Source organism: Mesocricetus auratus, unplaced genomic scaffold (genome assembly GCF_017639785.1).
Source record: "Mesocricetus auratus isolate SY011 unplaced genomic scaffold, BCM_Maur_2.0 Super-Scaffold_2245, whole genome shotgun sequence".
NCBI classification, from domain to species: Eukaryota; Metazoa; Chordata; class Mammalia; order Rodentia; family Cricetidae; genus Mesocricetus; species Mesocricetus auratus.
In genome coordinates, this window is record NW_024429180.1 from 23089540 (window position 1) to 23104781 (window position 15242).

General features: G+C 39.7%; 1 protein-coding gene across 5 annotated transcripts in view; it reads left to right on the forward strand.

The window, feature by feature from the left end:
- The window catches only part of Klf12 (Kruppel like factor 12), a 402663-nt gene that overhangs the window by 351487 nt on the left and 35934 nt on the right, over positions 1-15242 (forward strand). For all 5 annotated transcript variants that reach the window (XM_040752477.1, XM_040752575.1, XM_040752624.1 and 2 more), the window contains one exon: positions 15026-15183. In XM_040752477.1, the coding sequence (XP_040608411.1) occupies positions 15026-15183 (158 nt within the window). The remainder of the gene's footprint in view (positions 1-15025; positions 15184-15242) is intronic.

Genomic DNA, 15242 nt, shown 5'->3' on the forward strand with positions numbered 1-15242 from the left:
TACTCCCATGTGCCAACAGTGGGTGAACAGGTAGGTAAAATGTAATGTGTAAGTAAAACTAAGTGCACTAGGGACATTATTTGTCCTTGAAAAGAAGTGAAATTCTAACTTGTACTACAATATGAATGTCAAATGTTGCACAATTATATGTAACAGTCAGTTCTGTGAATGAAGGGCTTAGAGTAGGTAAATTCATAGAGACAAAAAGTACAATAGAGCGGGGGATCTAGTGGCTAGCACCTGAGAGACCTAGGCCAGCCTGGCTACAGAGGAAGACTATCAAAAAGAGACAAGAGATAGAAAGAAATATTGAAGGAGAGAAGAAAGGAGAAGGAAAAGAGATAAAGGAGGGGAGGAATGATGGCGAGGACAGTAGAAATTCCCAGAGATAAAGGCAAAGGATAGGTAACTAGGGGGATGTCTATTGAAGAGGATAAAATGTCTTAAGACAGACACATTGGTGATGGCTGAGCAGCAACATGAATGTCCTCAGTATCAATGACTATACATTTAAGAGTGGTTACAATTTTAATTTTATGCTATGTAAATCTTATAGTAACACACCAAACAAGCCTCAGACTCTGGAAACATATGGAAACTTGCACTCCAGTTAATGTGGAAGGAAGCTAGACAAACAATGAGTATATCAGAAGAACTCACATTGGAGATGCATTTTGAGAGCTGAACAAATTACAACTGTTGACAGATTGAAAGTGGTAGAAAAGAATAATAATCACAGGGAACTCCTGTTTTTGTTTCAGACTGCCAGGAAAATAACAGTTATTTCCTGAGGTTGAGAAAAACCGAAGAAGCAGAATTGAACTTTTGCTTTGTTTTAGATGGGTCTTGAGAGTTTACTTCCCTCAGTCTCCTGTGTGCCGGGACTGTAAACATGTGCCATCGCATCTGGTCCTAGGCATTTTTATGTTAGAATTGCCTGCTTGGCACACAAATGGCAAATCGAATGCTGTGTTGTTTATTTGGAAGTGGACAGTCTTAAGATTCACCAGTGTGGTTTTGAAAAGGTGGACTCTGAAACCTACTGTGTAGAACATAGGAGTGATGACCAAGGGCACTCTGGGAAGGAGATGAAGCACAGAAGAAAAGGGATCTGATGACTGAGCTGGGGGACCAGTCAGCCTACAGAGGTCAGGAGAGGGCCTGCACATCAACATGGAATGCGTCTCCTAAAATATCAGCAGATAACTATGAGCCATTGCCTACGTGCCTGGGCAAACAAATATTGGAAAAACAACACTCACCTCTTCATATCTGTATGCTTGGGCTTATTGCTTGACTGACTGTGGTTCTTACCTACCTTGTTTAAGTGAGGTACATAATTAGCGTTAAATAGTCACCTAAATGATTACGTAAGTCTTCCTTGGACCCCAAAAAGCCTAGATATTATTGACTTACAGGAAAAGAGACCAAAGCCTAGAACAACTAACAGTTTTCTAAGACACGACTGAGAACATGTCAGCAAGGTCCCTGGTTTTGCAGTTCTTAGCTTCCAACATCCTGACTGCCCACTAGTTCAAGCTTGAATGACACACAGAACACTCACCACCTGCCTCAGGCCATGGAAGGCCCTCAGAGCCTGTTTCTTTCAACCCTATGTCCTTCCCTACTCATAAGTGCATCTCTCTGAAGTGCTGAAAAACAAACTCCTATAATTAAAACCAATCAGAAAAGCAATCACCTAGTTCATCAAGTATGTAAACTGCCAACCATAAACTCAGCAATATCCCTGAAAGAGCTTAATGAACGTTAATTGACTGAATAAACAAAAACTATGCATTTTTACTCTAATTTTCTTTACAAAGTACCTGGCCTTTAGAATTATACATTGGGTAGTATTTAATGAAATTCCATTACCATTAGGTTTATTTTATGAGCTTTCTTTGATAAAAACCCATTCAAGCTATCCCTGAAAATACTTGTTTATTACCTAGTTTATATGACTCTCTTAAATTATTACTTGTCTGGCAGATGAAAAGAAAGTGCTGCCCTATTGTCTTGGAGACATAAATCTACTGTTTACATACAGCACGATTTTTCTCATTAGCTTCTCCCATGGTGTCTTATTCCCTGTGGCTCAGGTTAATGACATTACTTTTATCCTGGTCACCCAGGATAACCTATCTGAGTCACTTTTTATTCCCATTATCCAGTCAATCACCAACAACTGACAGTCAGCTTATGGAGTGCCTGGGAACCTGCCCCCACTAGTTCAGATTTAAGGACACAACTTTGCTACAGTCATTTCCTTCCATGGTAATAGTAGAAGACTCTCTCATTGATAAAAGTCTTAACTTAAATCACTCCTTCACCTGGAAATCCTGCTTTTATAAGCCAGAAGTTCCCTCCTAAAGCTCATCACGTAAAGATTAAAAACAAAACCACAACGTTTTGTCAGAGATGGGCAAATGAGGGCTCATTAAGGATCCCTTCAGAGTCCATTTGAGTTAGGCTTGGTCATCCTGGGTATACTGGGTCCTTCCCAACCCGTTCATCCATAAGAATTCTTCACATGAGAAAATTTGGGGTGAAGGTTAAATATGTAAGCTATTTTTCCTCCATAATTATCAGTTCTCTCTTCTGCTCACCACTTAGCACAGACACATCCCCTCACCAAGAGTCAAGACTCATTCCTTGGTGTCCTCCATAAAACTAGCCCTGTTCATCCCATACAGAACTAGATTCCCTCCTCCCTTGACACCCATTACAATTGATCACACCTCTCTTTGTCACATAATTTTTATGGCCTATATAATTATGATTTGCATACGCAGTAAATTGGAGAAAATGGCACTATCTTCATAGCTGGCAGCAGATTCCTCCACCGCAAAAGTCTTGATGTAGAAAGGGAGTCTTTGGCGTGCATAAAAGTGGACTGTGAGCAAGCTACGCATCCCTCGAATGAGACCTCTCTTACAAGGCTATGGGTAGGGAAAGTACTGCCTATGCCAAGGGAAAGAGTTTGTTGTTTTCCTCTTGCTTATACTTGGCATGGGATGAGGGAGGAACCAGGGACGTGATGAAAAGCAAAGCACTGAGGAAAACTAAGAGAGCCAGAGGCTGGGATGGATCATCAGAAGCACAGAGGAGCCAAAACCATTTCATAAAGAGAGGGAGCCCCCAAGGCAAGGAGGAGGAGGCTGCAAGAGGTTCTCAGCCTCATGGGGAAAATGGGCCTCTAGACACAAACACTTACATGGTGTTGTGTGATTGCCTTGGAGATGGCAGTTGAAGAAGGTGACAGTTTTAACATCAGAATTCATGCTACAGCAAGAGCCCCCAAGGTCATCAGCCTCTTAGAAATGGACACACTGGCTAACTGCCATGCATTAGCAGAGATTTGAGTCATATTTCACATATTTAGTGTAGACAAATGACCAAATGTCACACCTCATTGGATTACAAACTCCATGATAATGCTTGATATAGACACCTGCTTTCCTGTGGTGGACTCATAGGAAATAACTATTTAATTGCATCAGTGAAACTACATTTAAAAATACTAGTAACTACTAATAAGTAAATAGTGTTATCTTAGCATGAAAAGGTCAAGTTAAAAACTTAACAGGGCATAAGACATTAATCATCATTAAATACAGTACTTATTGTTTTCATCTTACTATAGAGAAGATTTTCCATCTCTTCCATAGGAGAGACATGATGTTGGAAGGGAGATGTGAGCTGGAGTTAATAAAACTCCCTGGCCAAGCACTTAGCAATTCCAAGCATCTCATTCTTATAACTATTTCTCAGCTATGAGACTGCAAATAGGAATTATCTGCCCTGACAATCTTGATGTAATTTTTATGATAGTCTCCTAAGTGTATGTGTATATATGCCACTATTACATTGCCCAAGTGTTTCACAGTGTATACTGGCTGCACTGTAAACAGCTCAGAAATGTTTAAAAATTTTTTAAACAATATTGATGGGACAGTCCTGTGTATATGTCAATAAAGCACTGTTGGCCAATAGGGAAGCAAGATAGGTGGGACTAGGAGTCCAGGAGGACTCTGGATAGGAGAAACACAGAGAGTCATCATGTAGCCTGCCAGAGAAGTAAGATATCCATCCAGTAAGAGAAATACTTAGATGGGTTAAATACTTAAGTCAGAGCTAGCCAGTAAGAAACAAGCAAGGCCAACCGCTTCATAGTTAATACAGTGTCTTGTGTGTTATTTGGGGACTGGTGAAGAAAAACCAAAGCGGCTGACAAAGAAAAGGCTTCTCTCTACATAATATCTAACACTACTCTGAGCCTGACAACTGTTGACAGTCTTCTGCCAGTATCAGGGTAGAATGAAGTTAAGAAAGTCAATAATAAGGATGTCATTTGAAACTTGAAAAATGCTTACATGGAACTTCTTCCTAGCTGAGTAGCCAGGTCTGTGTATTTGGTAGGTAACATGACCCCAAAATTTGAATAAAAGGAAATGTTTGGGGTAAGGAGAAACATGTCAGAAACAACAACTCTGTAGAAATGGAAAATTGCAGAATCTATCTGAAAACAACAGATAAATATTCACAAATGAATATGACCACCTACTAAGGAATGGCTCACTATGCAAATAAAATGTGGAAATCATGTTCAAAGGAGACCAGAACACTTCCCAGCTTATCTTATGAAGACAACACTGCCTCAGTACCAAAACCAAAGACATCACAATAAACTACACCAATATAGGTTAAGCTCAAAAGCCTGCAACAAAACCATAGTAAACTGATCCAACAGCACGTACAGACTTGTATAGCATAATGAGTGGGATTAACCCAGAAGTGAGGCTCTCTTAACATGAAAACCAGCACAGCACACAACATTCATAGAAAGAATGGCAAAAAAACCATGATTGTGTCTATATATATAGACAGGCATTTGATAAAATCTAACATTCTTTCATGATTAAAAACACTTGTCACGGTCAGAATCCAAGGGAATGTTGCCATCCTCCTGAGGACCAGGTATGAAAGAGTCACATCTAACAGCCAGGATGACAGGATAAAAGATCACATAGATGAATGACCAAACAGATCAAGACAAAGATGTCCGAATTTACAGCTTTCACACAGCAGTCTTACCAGGGGCAATTAAAAAATAAATAATAAACCCAGATTACCTCTATTCACAAATGACATGAGATATTATCCAGAGAAAATCCTAAAGGGTTCTCCAGAAAACTGTTAGAGGTAATAAATAGGTTCAGTAGAGGAGGAGAAGACGAAATCATGTACAAAAACTCAATTTAATCTGTACACCCTAACAATGGGCAATCCAAAAATGAAACAAACAGCTCCATCTACAATAGTGTGGAATAGAAGAAAACACCTGGCAGCAAATGTAACAAATTAGGTGTAACTGAGCACTAGAAACGATAGAACATCATGTAAAACAGTGTTAGTGGAGGATGGGCTTTGACAGGCAAGGATGCTTGGTCATGAACCAGACAAGCTGAGTTAGATGCTGGGAGTCCATGTGGTGGAAGAAGAGAAGCAAATCTCATGATCTGTCATCTGGCCTCAACCCTCACCATGGCAGGTGTCTACCCAGACAAACAAACGAGTAAATGTAAAAATTAGCCTATGGAAAGAGAGATCTGGGTTCATGGCTGAAATTTTTAATGTAAGGTACTCTGAAAATTGGTCTGCAGGGCAGGAGAGGTGGCTCAGTACTTAAGGCTCGGGGTTCAGGTTCAGTTGCCAGCCCCTACATGATGGTTCACAACCATCAGTAACTCTTGTTTCATGAGATCTGTGGCCCTTTTCTGACCTCCACGGGCACTAGCCGCATATGGACATCCATACAAACAAAACATCCATACACAGAAAATAAACAACAAAGCAAGTTGGCTTTCAGATTTAATGCATTCAGCATCCAGACTGCAGCCATTTTCTCTTCTGTAGAAATTAGTAAACTCCTATATTTTATATGGAAAAGGGAACTTGGTATCTCATCTTTCAAGTTTTATCTCAAAACTATAAAATTAAAACAATTTGATATGTGAATAGTTATACATACATGCATTTTTATGCAAATGTACATATATGTATATATGTATGTATGTATGTATGTATGTATGTATATCAGTGTAATACAAGCAGATCCAGGCATAAGTCTTCACATTTATGGCCAGTTGGTTTCCACAAGAGACTAATGAATGAGGAAAGAATAATATTTTCTTCAAAAGTGCTGGGACAGGATATCTATATACAACAGAATATATTGGATTTCTTGTCACTTTGACTGTGAGACTATCCTTTAACAGCTGAGCCATCTCTCCAGCCTTGATTCCTTTCTTTCTCACACCATTTATAAACAAAAAATGAACTACAGATCTAAATGCAAGAGCTGAAGCTGCAAAGCTTTTCAGAGAAAGCAGGAAGGAATATTAGAGATGTTGGGTTAGTCAGGGTCATCTTAAATACCATGCCCAACATAAGCACCACTACAGAAATAATGGGTTGGATTTTCTTACAATGCTAGAGATGTCACACTGTAGCCACTGTGAAACAGTCATCAGTTCCTTATATATTAAATACAGTCTTAGCAGATGATAGATGTTCTACTCATGGGAATACAAATAAGAGATCTGAAAACATTTTGCTATAAAAACATGTAGAGTGTTCAGAGTTCAGACATGCCAAACAGCAGAAGCACCCATCAGCTAAGGCATGTGTGTACACGTGTGTGTGTGTGTGTGTGTGTGTGTGTGTGTGTGTGTACACATAATGACTTTCAAAAGAAAGGGAGAGTTGGTACTTGTTGAAAGTGGATCAGAGATTGGGCTCAGTGGTAGAACAATTGCCCACCATCCTATTGTATACAAGTCTCTATGTTAAATATCCAGCACTGAAAAATAAAACATAGATGAACTCAGAAAACTGCCCCAAATGAAAGAAACATAAAGAGCCATATGGTATTATTCTGTTTGTGTTCAATGTCAAGAAGAGACAAACCCAGAGACAGAAAGTAAGTTTGCTGGATAAGGACTCTATAGAGTGTGAGGTTTTCCTTGGAGGTGGCATCAGTATTTTAGAACCAAATCGATGGTACAGTGTTGTGAGTGTATTTAGTGATACTTCAAAGTACCTTCTATGGCTTGCAAATTATGTCTTCTCAATGTTCCCATAAGCAAAACAGTGAGGAGAAGTATAAGCTCTGAAATACAGAGCACATATTGGACACTGGGTCTATGCTACGTCACTTTTAGTTCATCTACATTAAAGCCTATGCAGCAGTCACTAATAAATATGAATTTGAAGTGTGCGGACCTGAACCCAGAGATGAAGCATTAAAGACAGCATAGCTAATACATTATGATCCTTGTGTCATACCTTTGAAGTTCAAACTACAAATCCTGTGCAGTTTCCCTCATAAAAATCAAGATTCAGGGTTTCTTTCAAGGTAAAAGAAGCAGCTTATGGGTTCTAAAATTTGAGTCCACAAGTTAAACCTCAGAATCCTCACTGTTTTATCCACCTCACCTCATGTTTGCCCCTCAAATTTAAATAGTTCCTTACTTTTGTTTTGTTTTTACTTTCTTGTCTGTTAATAAAGCAACTACTTAAGTAGGATTTCATGATGTAAACAGTTAAAAATTGTGACAAAAATTTTGAAAGTTTAATTCACACCACCCATATCAGTAGACTCACAACAGGCTACATCTCTAGCTCCAGAAAATCTGCTACCCTCTTCAAGCCTTTGTGGCTACTCACATGTATGTAAGTGCAAATGCACACACACACACACACACACACACACACACACACACATGAAGCACAAAATATATCCTTAATAAAAACTACTACAAGAAATTAAAACATTGTAGTGTTTGCTCAAAATTGAGTAATTAGAATAAAAAATAAACAAAATTTCTAGTCTCTTTTGCCTTATATTCCTAGCAACCAAAGAATAGATAGATCCAGCGACTGATGAAATCAGAGGCAGATACCCACAGACAAACACTGAACTGAACTCCTGGAATACAGTGTCAGAAAGGGAGAACTGATGGGCAAAGGAGCTAAGAGTAGGCTGGTTTAACCCACAGAAACAGTTGGCCTGAACAAGGGGGAGCTCTTGGAAGAATATTCTTCCACATCTAATTTGAAAAGTTTTGTTTTTCTCTGAAAGTCAAATATATGACAATTTTATGGTAGGAAGGGTGGGTACATGTGGCACACTATAGTCATCCTAGTGACAAAAAACTCATGTGAAAAACTACCAAGATTCCTACTTGGTCTTGTTATTTATATAGTCCCATATGAGCAATAAATGCTTTTCAGTAATTTATGTAAGCTAGGTATAAGGCAGTTAGCTGTTACAGTGTCAGTGCACTTTAATAAAACAAATCTCTACTGGGACATAGACCTGGTTAAAGATAAGCGCGAAATAGGTGGAGGCTTGTTTGATGTCAAAAGTTTCAGTTTATGGTTGTGTTAAATTATCTCACTGAAACTGCCTATTGGAAAGATCCTGTATCTGTTTTGTTATTTCAAACATGGACTGTCATTCTATCCTGTCTTGGCCTGGTCTACATAAATAGAGCTGCCTTACTAGTGAAGCCGCCTTCTAAGAAGACCCTTCTAATGAGGAAAAAAATGACCCACTCACTGTACAATTATGTCTGAGAGTAGGCAGAGTTCTGATGATGTCACAGATCAAGGTAGTCCCCAAACTCCTTCTTGTCTCCTTTGCCTTTTCAGTCTTTTAAATATCTGTTGATAACAGAGATATGTATAAGATCATGTCTTCATGCTTGAATAGCTTCGAACTAAGCTGTTCTCTTTAGTCGAATAAAGAAAATCTCCTTTTTTTAAATTTAATTTTTAATGATGGGGTGGAGGTAAAGACATGTGCCCTCAGAGAACAGAAGAATGCATCAAATAGCTAGTGTTAACAGATAGTTCTGACCAGCCTGGTGTAGGTGCTGAGAACTAAACTCAATTCCTCAGCTCTTCATCACTGAGCCATCACCACAAACCCAAGAGAATTGATTCTCTAAACCCTCATGAGTCTAGAGGATCTCGAAACCAGATTTGTTCAAAAACCATGTGGATGAGAAAGATGTAAAGGCCTGCTTTGCTGCTGGTCCCCAGTTGTAGAATGCTTGTCTACGACTTGAGAGGCCCCAGATTGAATCCCTACCAATAGAGTGTGAATGACCAAGGCAGCAGCAGTCAGTAGGACGTAGGCCACAGTGACTAGGGTAGGGCTTGCCTTAAAGGCATTGGGATTAAAATAATTACCTATAATCCTACTTTGACCTAGAAGGTTTGTTTTGTTTCTTTTCTTTCTAAATTCTCATGATCCACCAAGTTACAACTCCCGGCTTAAAACTTCTATGCTTTCTGAAGAAGCTCTGTAGAAAGGTTCTTCTAAATCTTTCAGCAGATTTTGTCTCTCCCATGCTGTGGGTGTGTCTCTCATGCTTCAGACGTTCATGTTAGTCGAGAGCAGATGTTTCACCCGCTGTTATGAAATGATTTTGGGGATAGAGTATTTGCAACTCATGAAGTGTTTTCACAGAGGTTGATAACTGAATAGATGCTATCTAAAAGAGATTTTCCTTTTGGTGTTCAGAAACAACTCTTTCAATGCTAGTCTAGTTGTATCATAACAGTTTGATAATAGAAACAAATATAATAATCAGATCTACTACCATTATTGACTCAGGTTTAAAAACATTTTTATTATCTTTACACCTTTTTTCTTAATGCAACTTCATTTTAGTTTGCTAAAACCTGAAGTGTCTAAGACAGAGCTCTTGGCCTATAGCAGTTTTTAGTATATGAATCGTCTAGAAATTCAATGTGGGAAAGTACTTCATGGCAGCTATTACAGTGAAGTCAATCTTGATACACTATAAATATGATCCCAGTCTTCTTGTGAATTTTGTAACATATTCTGTTTACTAAATTAAAATGATAACTATAAATACATTTAAGGCATATTCTATCCATCTGAAAAAGTGCCAAGTTTAGTGTGCATTCATGAGACTGACTTGTCTCATGATTTAGACCAGGTATTATTCTCAAGTATACAGTCTGGGAGAATATTAAATTCAGATTCAAACCTGAAGTGGGATAATTTATGTGTCTTAGCTACTAGAAACAGTGATGACTGCTAATATTAAAATTTGGGTCTGTTAGGAAATGACACACAGGAAGTACTACTGGATATGCTGTTGGGGGTGGGGGTAAAGGGGTGGGAATGCAGTTGTTGGGTAGGGACTGAACCTAAATCACACCTTCTCCTCGGTTAACAGCTCAGGACATGGACCCTGTTTGGTGGCAGCAGAGTCTGTTAGAAATGTGTAACTGCCGGCTAAGAGGAAGCCCGGGATTCTTGAATGTGTGTGTGTGTGTGTGTGTGTGTGTGTGTGTGTGTGTGTGTGTGTGTGTGTTTGCAGAAATACTGTCAGTTCCAGTGTTTTGTTCTCATTTTTATGTTATGTTTTGATGTGTGTCTTCTTCTTAGCCTAGAAAAGATGTTCAGGACTTTTAGTCTTTTCTTTCCTTTTTTCTTTCCCCTTTCCTTCCTTCCTTCCTTCCTTCCTTCTTTCCTTCCTTCCTTCCTTCCTTTCTCCCTTCCTTCCTTCTCTCATTTCTTTCTTCCTTCCTTTATTTTCTTCTTTCCCTCCCTCCTTCCTTCCTTCTTTCCTTCTTTCTTTCTCACTCCTTTAGGAACTCCAATTTCTGTAGAGGGCATTCCATCACACTGAGGTCACTCATGACAAATGGCCTTTATTACAGTTAACCCTGCTTTCTTTCACAGCCGCAATGCAGCACTTTCAGTTTAAATGGAGCTGTTTCTGAATGTGACTTTCTCGGCCTCTCTGGATTTAATTCTAATTTAACTTGCCACTCCAAGCAGGATTGTGCTGCTGCTGAAGCCATGACTCACTCATTTGTTCTCTCCGGATCCAAAATTACCACACGGCATTTAGAAGCCCCCTCAGGCATCCATCAACTACTCAAAGTGGGCTAGCCTTCTGGGGAAATGGCAGGGCATGAAATTGAAATTATTGCTTTGTGAAAAAAAATTTATTTATTTATTATTTATTTGTTTGTTTGTGGTGCTGCTGCTGGTGGTGGTTGGGTGTGCGTGTGTTTGTGGTTGTGTGTTTTATGTGTGTGTGTGTGTGCATGTGTGCGTATATTGTATGCATCTGCACATGTGTATAATGGAGGGAGTGTGAATATGCCATAGCATACATCTGGAGGTCAGAAGACAACTTTGTGGAATTGTCTCTCTTTTGTGTGTTTCAGGTATTGAACTCAGGTCTCTAGGATTACACAGAAACTGCTCTTACCCACTGAGCCATCTGGCCAGCTTCAGTCATTGCTCCTTATGTACTGATATGTGTGAACACAGTACCAACCCTCTTATCTCATCCATTTTGAACATACAAAGATTATTAGTAAATATAATTGAAATGATTCTGTTCCTGTTCCTTCAATGCAGTCATAAGTTACACATTTACATTCTGTTGAACAAGTCTAACTTATAAAGCACCAAGCAGGCTTGGATCTTCATTGCCAACTAACAGGGAATACAGTGCTCTGAGAGCATGGGACATGAAGGGTGGGGTATACACACCAAGAAGAAACTGAAAGCCCCTCTGCTACACTCATGCATATGGGAAGCCCCAGAATGGGACCCTGTCGGGCAGTGCTCTGGGATCAGGGTGACTCTTGTACTCCTTCCTACTTACCTGAAAACCCGCAGGAGAGGACCCGTTTTTCACTCTCCAGCCTCCAACACACATATCACAGTGGACATGCCACATGTTTGGACGTCATGGTCTGAACGGCTGGAAGAACAATGGCGTCTATAAGCATGTGTTTACTGGCAGGTAACGCTGAATCCCTGATCCCCAGTCCCATTTAAAATATGAAGCATCTGGAAGGAGGTGGTGAGAATTACATGTCTGTTATCTGAAGGTACAGCAATCAAACAATTAATGAGATGAGGATTAATTATTCAACTCAAAATTATATGGGAAATGAAGCAGGAATACCTTTCCTATCATTCATTTCTTAAATGCTCACGACATCCTAGGCTGAAAATTACTCAGTACCTTGACAACATGGTACTGAACTTGGTCACGGAATTGGCTCAGCGAAACCCTGTCCATGCTGCAGTCTACCTACAGTGTCTTCTCACTGTGGATTGCACCCTGGCTTCCAGACCGTAGCGGTTCTCCATAGCACTAGGATGTCCTAGTTATGTTCTTTTTTTGCTTCGTCCTCTTTGACCACAGCTCCACAACCTTCCTGCAAAGAGATCGAGTAACACCGAAAGGGCTAGCTTAAAGGCTGCTTCCTCTGTACCTGCTGGTGGAGAAAACAGGGAAACCGGAACAAAGAACAGCCACCGCTGCATGCCCTTAGAACCAGCTTTACCACATTCCACTCCTCATTCGGGCACCTTTTAAAAGCATTTTCCATCTTATTTTTCTTGTACAAACTCCTTTCCATGGTTGTTCTTCAGAACATTTTAAAAAGATTATGCTTCAAAATGAGGAAAACCTAAGACTAAGGGCTGAACTTGAAGGTCATTCCACTTCTTCGAGTTGATTAAATTCAAAACTGAGTGAGGCAGTTTCTTCCCACTTGCAGCCTCTCTGCTTGTTTTCTGTGCCTGCCACACAGTTAACTAGAGGACGGATTGTGTCACAATAGTGTCTCACTGGTCCCCTCAAGATCAGTTGGTAGCTGGTTTGGATTCAGATTTATTTTAATTTCTCATGGTACACACAAATTCTTAACAAGGTAAGTGGCTAAAGTCAACCATAGGCAAAAACTTCATGGCTGGGTTTGTGTGGGGTGACATTAATATTCACATGTTAATACAGTATACTTGTTATAGACCTTAAATCTTAACTTCAAATACTATCATTCTCCTGATTTGTGAAAGATGTCAAACATCACACAACACAATAAGGGACTTTCTCTTATAAGGCTTTTAGTGCCAAAAATCTGTATTTATTGTCATGGCTATATGTTCAAGAAATGAATTTCTTTCACCATATTAGGGCACACACAGTCTTTCTTGTGCACAGGAATCTTACTCCATTCTGCAGTCACTCTGCAGACTGACTAAAGCTCAGGAATCTTACTCCATTCTGCAGTCACTCTGCAGACTGACTAAAGCTCTTCTTTCATGTTGTTTTGACTCTTTTCACAATAGAGTCCTGTCCCAGCAACTGAATCAATGACGTGGAAAACCACAAATCCACGTTGATTGATAATGAAGGCTTTAAAAAAATGGTTTACCTAAGCACAGCCTGGGTTCCTTCACCCCAGTGTGGATCTCAAGTTAAATGGTTTGAGGCTTGATAAACAGCACTTATATTTGATCTTAACTACTCTGAAGCTTTGGCTGCCTAATCTACTGTTTGTAGACTAGAAAGGGTACTTTGAAAAAATAAACAGGAACATGCTAGAAAATATGCTAGCAGGAAGTGCTGGAAACCAGTTGGCGGGAATAATGGAATGGTGTGGTATCAAAAACAGAATCTGTTTGTCACTTAAGAGATGGCATTTTAAAATGTAGGAATGCATGTTTGTTGAACCACTACTATAATGCGCAACTGAGAAGTCAGCAGACTGTGACATGTAGGCAATTCCACCATTTTTGTAAAGAAACTTTTACTGAAATTGTGCTCCTTTGTTACCATATGGTCTATAGCTGCTTGCATAATAGAATTTTAGAGTTTATTAATTACAGCATAAGACTTCATGGCCCTTAACTTCGAAATAAAATAGTTACTACCTAATCCTTTGCAGAAAAAGCTGACCAACCCTTACTCAAAATTGAAATAGGCATTATAAAACTTGTAATTACTTTACGTGCCTCTAATAAAGAAAACAATGCCAGCTAACCTATAACAGTCCTCCAGTTGCAAGAAGCAGCTTCATTTTAAAAGCGTCAGATGTGGAAAAAAATACATGTGAGAATTGATAAGTTATGGTAGACAGCACCTCACTTAAATGACAAAATGTCAGTAATGGTAGGTGTATCTTATGGAAACAGGGATGGTTGTTTCTTTATCCCATTTCACTATAATTTTAGAGAACTTCATGGATTGCTAATAAAAAGATGAGTCATGTTCTTTCTGTCTCAATCAGAAGAGATTAAGTTTTGAAAAAGGTACATGTAAATGAATTACTTGACATTACAAACTAATCCTGTTTTTCTACTGAGTATTACAATGAAACAACACGCAAGTCTGGGCCAAACTTCATAAAGTCTTTTTTTTCTTCTCATAATAGCAGTACAGCTAATCTTTACTCCTCACTTTACTCCTCACCTCAACAAAACCACCACGTAGGAAAGTTAAATATCAAGAGCATTTCTCTGCACAGAAATTGCTTGGCGTGAGTCACCCTGATGTATGGCTGCCATTTCTTTCACTCTGACCTCAATTGTTTTGAAAGTTGCACTGTGACTTTTGCATGGTTGTATAACACTACATGGAATTTAGATGCCCCTCTTACATACGTTCATGTTGATGTTACCTTGAGCAGAGAAGGGCTTCCTAAGACATTTCTAGACAGACTAGACATTCGAAGCTGAGCTGTTCATTCAGCACTGATAAAGGAGATTTGCATCCCTGGCACAACTTCCGCTTGGATTTGGTTTGGGTTTGTTACATTAGATGGGCTTGGTGAGTTTGGATTTCTAGAAACAGGTTTTATTATGTGGCCCAGGCTGGCCTCCAGCTTTGGTTCCTCCTGTCTCAGCCTCTCACATGCTGAAATCACACATACCTACATCAATGTTCCTAGTTTGCCTCAGTAAGCATTGCCTTTCTTTCCCTGGAACTATTAAACCAAGCATAGCCCTGCTGATTTCTTTAGCTGTTGAGACAGATCCAGGAGATGAGAGCAGGGTGTATGGTCATGGAGACCATAGGGCAGCAGAGTCCAAGACCATGATCTCAGCCTGCTGAGGCCCCAGACAAAGGGCTTTGCTTCTCACCATGTAATGGCACTCTTTCTTTTACAGTTCAATCTCACCATTTAGTATTGAGAGCACAAGACGCCAGAGACGATCAGAATCGCCGGACTCCAGGAAGAGGCGCATCCACAGATGCGACTTTGAAGGATGCAACAAAGTGTACACAAAAAGTTCCCACCTGAAGGCACACCGGAGAACGCACACAGGTACAGCTCCCATGGGCTTCTCAGTGGGGGTCAGGGGCAGTGAGAAATGACAGCAGCTC